At 42.8% G+C, this 2,219-nt stretch overlaps 1 protein-coding gene across 1 annotated transcript in view; it reads left to right on the top strand.

Annotated features, from left to right (window-relative positions):
- The first annotated feature begins 1,211 nt into the window (after positions 1–1,211).
- SLC11A2 (solute carrier family 11 member 2) overlaps positions 1,212–2,219 on the top strand; it is a 30,626-nt gene continuing 29,618 nt past the window's right edge. The window contains exons 1-2 of the mRNA XM_037744660.1: positions 1,212–1,360; positions 1,852–2,000. Of these exons, the coding sequence (XP_037600588.1) occupies positions 1,339–1,360; positions 1,852–2,000 (171 nt within the window). The 5' untranslated portion in view covers positions 1,212–1,338. The remainder of the gene's footprint in view (positions 1,361–1,851; positions 2,001–2,219) is intronic.

Here is a 2,219-nt window from a genome sequence, read left to right as displayed (position 1 = left end):
CTCCCGGGTTCAGGCAATTCTCCTGCCTCAGCCTCCTGAGTAGCTGGGATTACAGGCACGCGCCACCATGCCCAGCTAATGTTTTGTATTTTTAGTAGAGACAGGGTTTCACCATGTTGATCAAGATGGTCTCGATCTCTTGACCTCGTGATCCACCCACCTCGGCCTCCCAAAGTGCTGGGATTACAGGCTTGAGCCACCGCGCCCGGCCCCATATGCATATTCTAACAACTCCATTCAAAAGCCACCATCTGGTGACTTAGGCTGTAAATGGAAAAATTTTTTTTTTTTCTTTCAAGTGGAGTCTCACTCTGTCGCCCAGGTTGGACTGCAGTGGTGCAGTCTCAGCTCACTGCAACCTCCACCTCTTTGGTTCAAGTGATTCTCCTGCCTCAGCCTCCCGAGTAGCTGGGACTAAAGACACATGCCACACCACCTGGCTAATTTTTGTATTTTTAGTAGAGACAGCGTTTCACCATGTTGGCCAGCCTGTTCTCAAACGCCTGACCTCAAGTGATCTGCCTGCCTCAGCCTCCCGAAGTGCTGGAATTACAAGTGTGAGCTCCCGCACCCAGCCTGAAAACAGATTTTTTAACCAGAGACCTGCTTCATTTCTTTTTTACAATTCTGAGGTGAGCCCAGATTAACTGAATTTTGGTTTCTGGCAGTAATTCTTGCAAGGGCACTATTATTCCTTGACCCAGCATAAAAACCTCTGGAGTACTTTGGCTGCTCGTGACGCTTCCTGGTGTTTCAGATGTGTATGGAGCAGTAAATACAGGGCGAGTACCTTATGCTGTGTATTTGCTTGGGGCTTCTTGAGTGCTTTGACTATTCCTTCCTAAATCTGAGCTGCTTCTTTGGAATTTCTGTTCCTTTTTTGTAAATTTCTTTATTAATTCAAAGCCACTTAATTAAGATGATGTGAGTCAGCTCCCTATGGAAAGAAAGCTCTTACTTTTTTAAGTTAGAGATTGTAAGGATTTATTAGAAACACAGAGATTAGAGCTTTGTGATTCCAAATAGCCATTTGATGGCTGAAGTAAACTAGGCTCTGTGTATTTCTGGCAGGTTACCCCTTTTCTCCCAAACCTTCTGCTTCCCAGTATTTAAGACTGACTATAAAATGCAGAACTCAGGGAAACACTGATCAGTCTGAGATGAGTCCTGCTATCACGAGGGTGCCAGTACCCTGTGACCCGCGGCACTTTGTTGCAGGTCTTAGTCAGGGTACAAAGGGTTCCTGCTTGGTGGTTTTGCCGCAGCTTCAGAGTGTAGCCTGAACTGTGGCAGGATTTTGTAACTTGCACGTTTTCTGAGAAGTCTGACGGAGGTATTATGTCCAAGGACAATTCTTTGAGTAAGTCTTACCAAATATAGGAGATGGGGAGGACATTTTGCTAGATGGACCTAGTTCTTTTCTTTTAAAAGTTAGGATTTTAGGTTACCAGAGGCTGATCTGGGAATGTAATTTTTTGAGCCCATATGTCAGTGTTTTTAGAGGAAAATGAAATGGCTGTAAAAATTCCCAAGTAGGAGTAGACGTGTGGAAGTAGGAAAACCACTGGGAGTTAAAACTGATCTAGAGAGCTAAGTGACTGGGAGAGGGGAGGGAGATAACTTTTTTAGTGTAGGCTAAATTTTTTACTTCCTGAATTTTTAACCACGTGACTATATTACCTATTCTAAAATATAGATTAAAAATAAACTATTCAAAAAATAAATTGAGCTAGAGTCAGGTTGGTCTCTTGTGCATTTAGGTATTAAAATATTTAATTTCAGTATACTAAGAATGAGTTGTTCATGTTTTGTTCATTTTTTACTAATTTGTTTTCAAATCTGTTCATTCAGACAGTGTTTCCGGAGAACATGGGGAGTCGGCCAGTCTTGGTACCTTCAACCCTGCCTATAGTAATCCCTCTCTTCCACAGCCCTCTGGGAACTCAGAGGATGAGTTCACCACTTACTTTAATGAGAAGATCTCCATTCCTGAGGTGGAGGTTAGTGTCAGATCCTTGAAGGAGAACAGTATTGTCTGGGGAAAACCTGTGAGTGAAAGATCAGCTGGATGGGTCAAGCTCAGCAGCCTCAGGTCTCATTTTGGCTGGCAATCTTTGAAGACTGTGTGTAAATATATAGATATACGTATAGATATAGCTATACATATAGATAGGGGTGTGTGCATATATATATATACACACCCACACACACATACACAC

The sequence above is a fragment of the Cebus imitator genome, unplaced genomic scaffold, assembly GCF_001604975.1.
Source record: "Cebus imitator isolate Cc_AM_T3 unplaced genomic scaffold, Cebus_imitator-1.0 Scaffold181, whole genome shotgun sequence".
Classification (NCBI taxonomy): domain Eukaryota; kingdom Metazoa; phylum Chordata; class Mammalia; order Primates; family Cebidae; genus Cebus; species Cebus imitator.
This window is presented reverse-complemented; position numbering and strand designations above follow the sequence as displayed.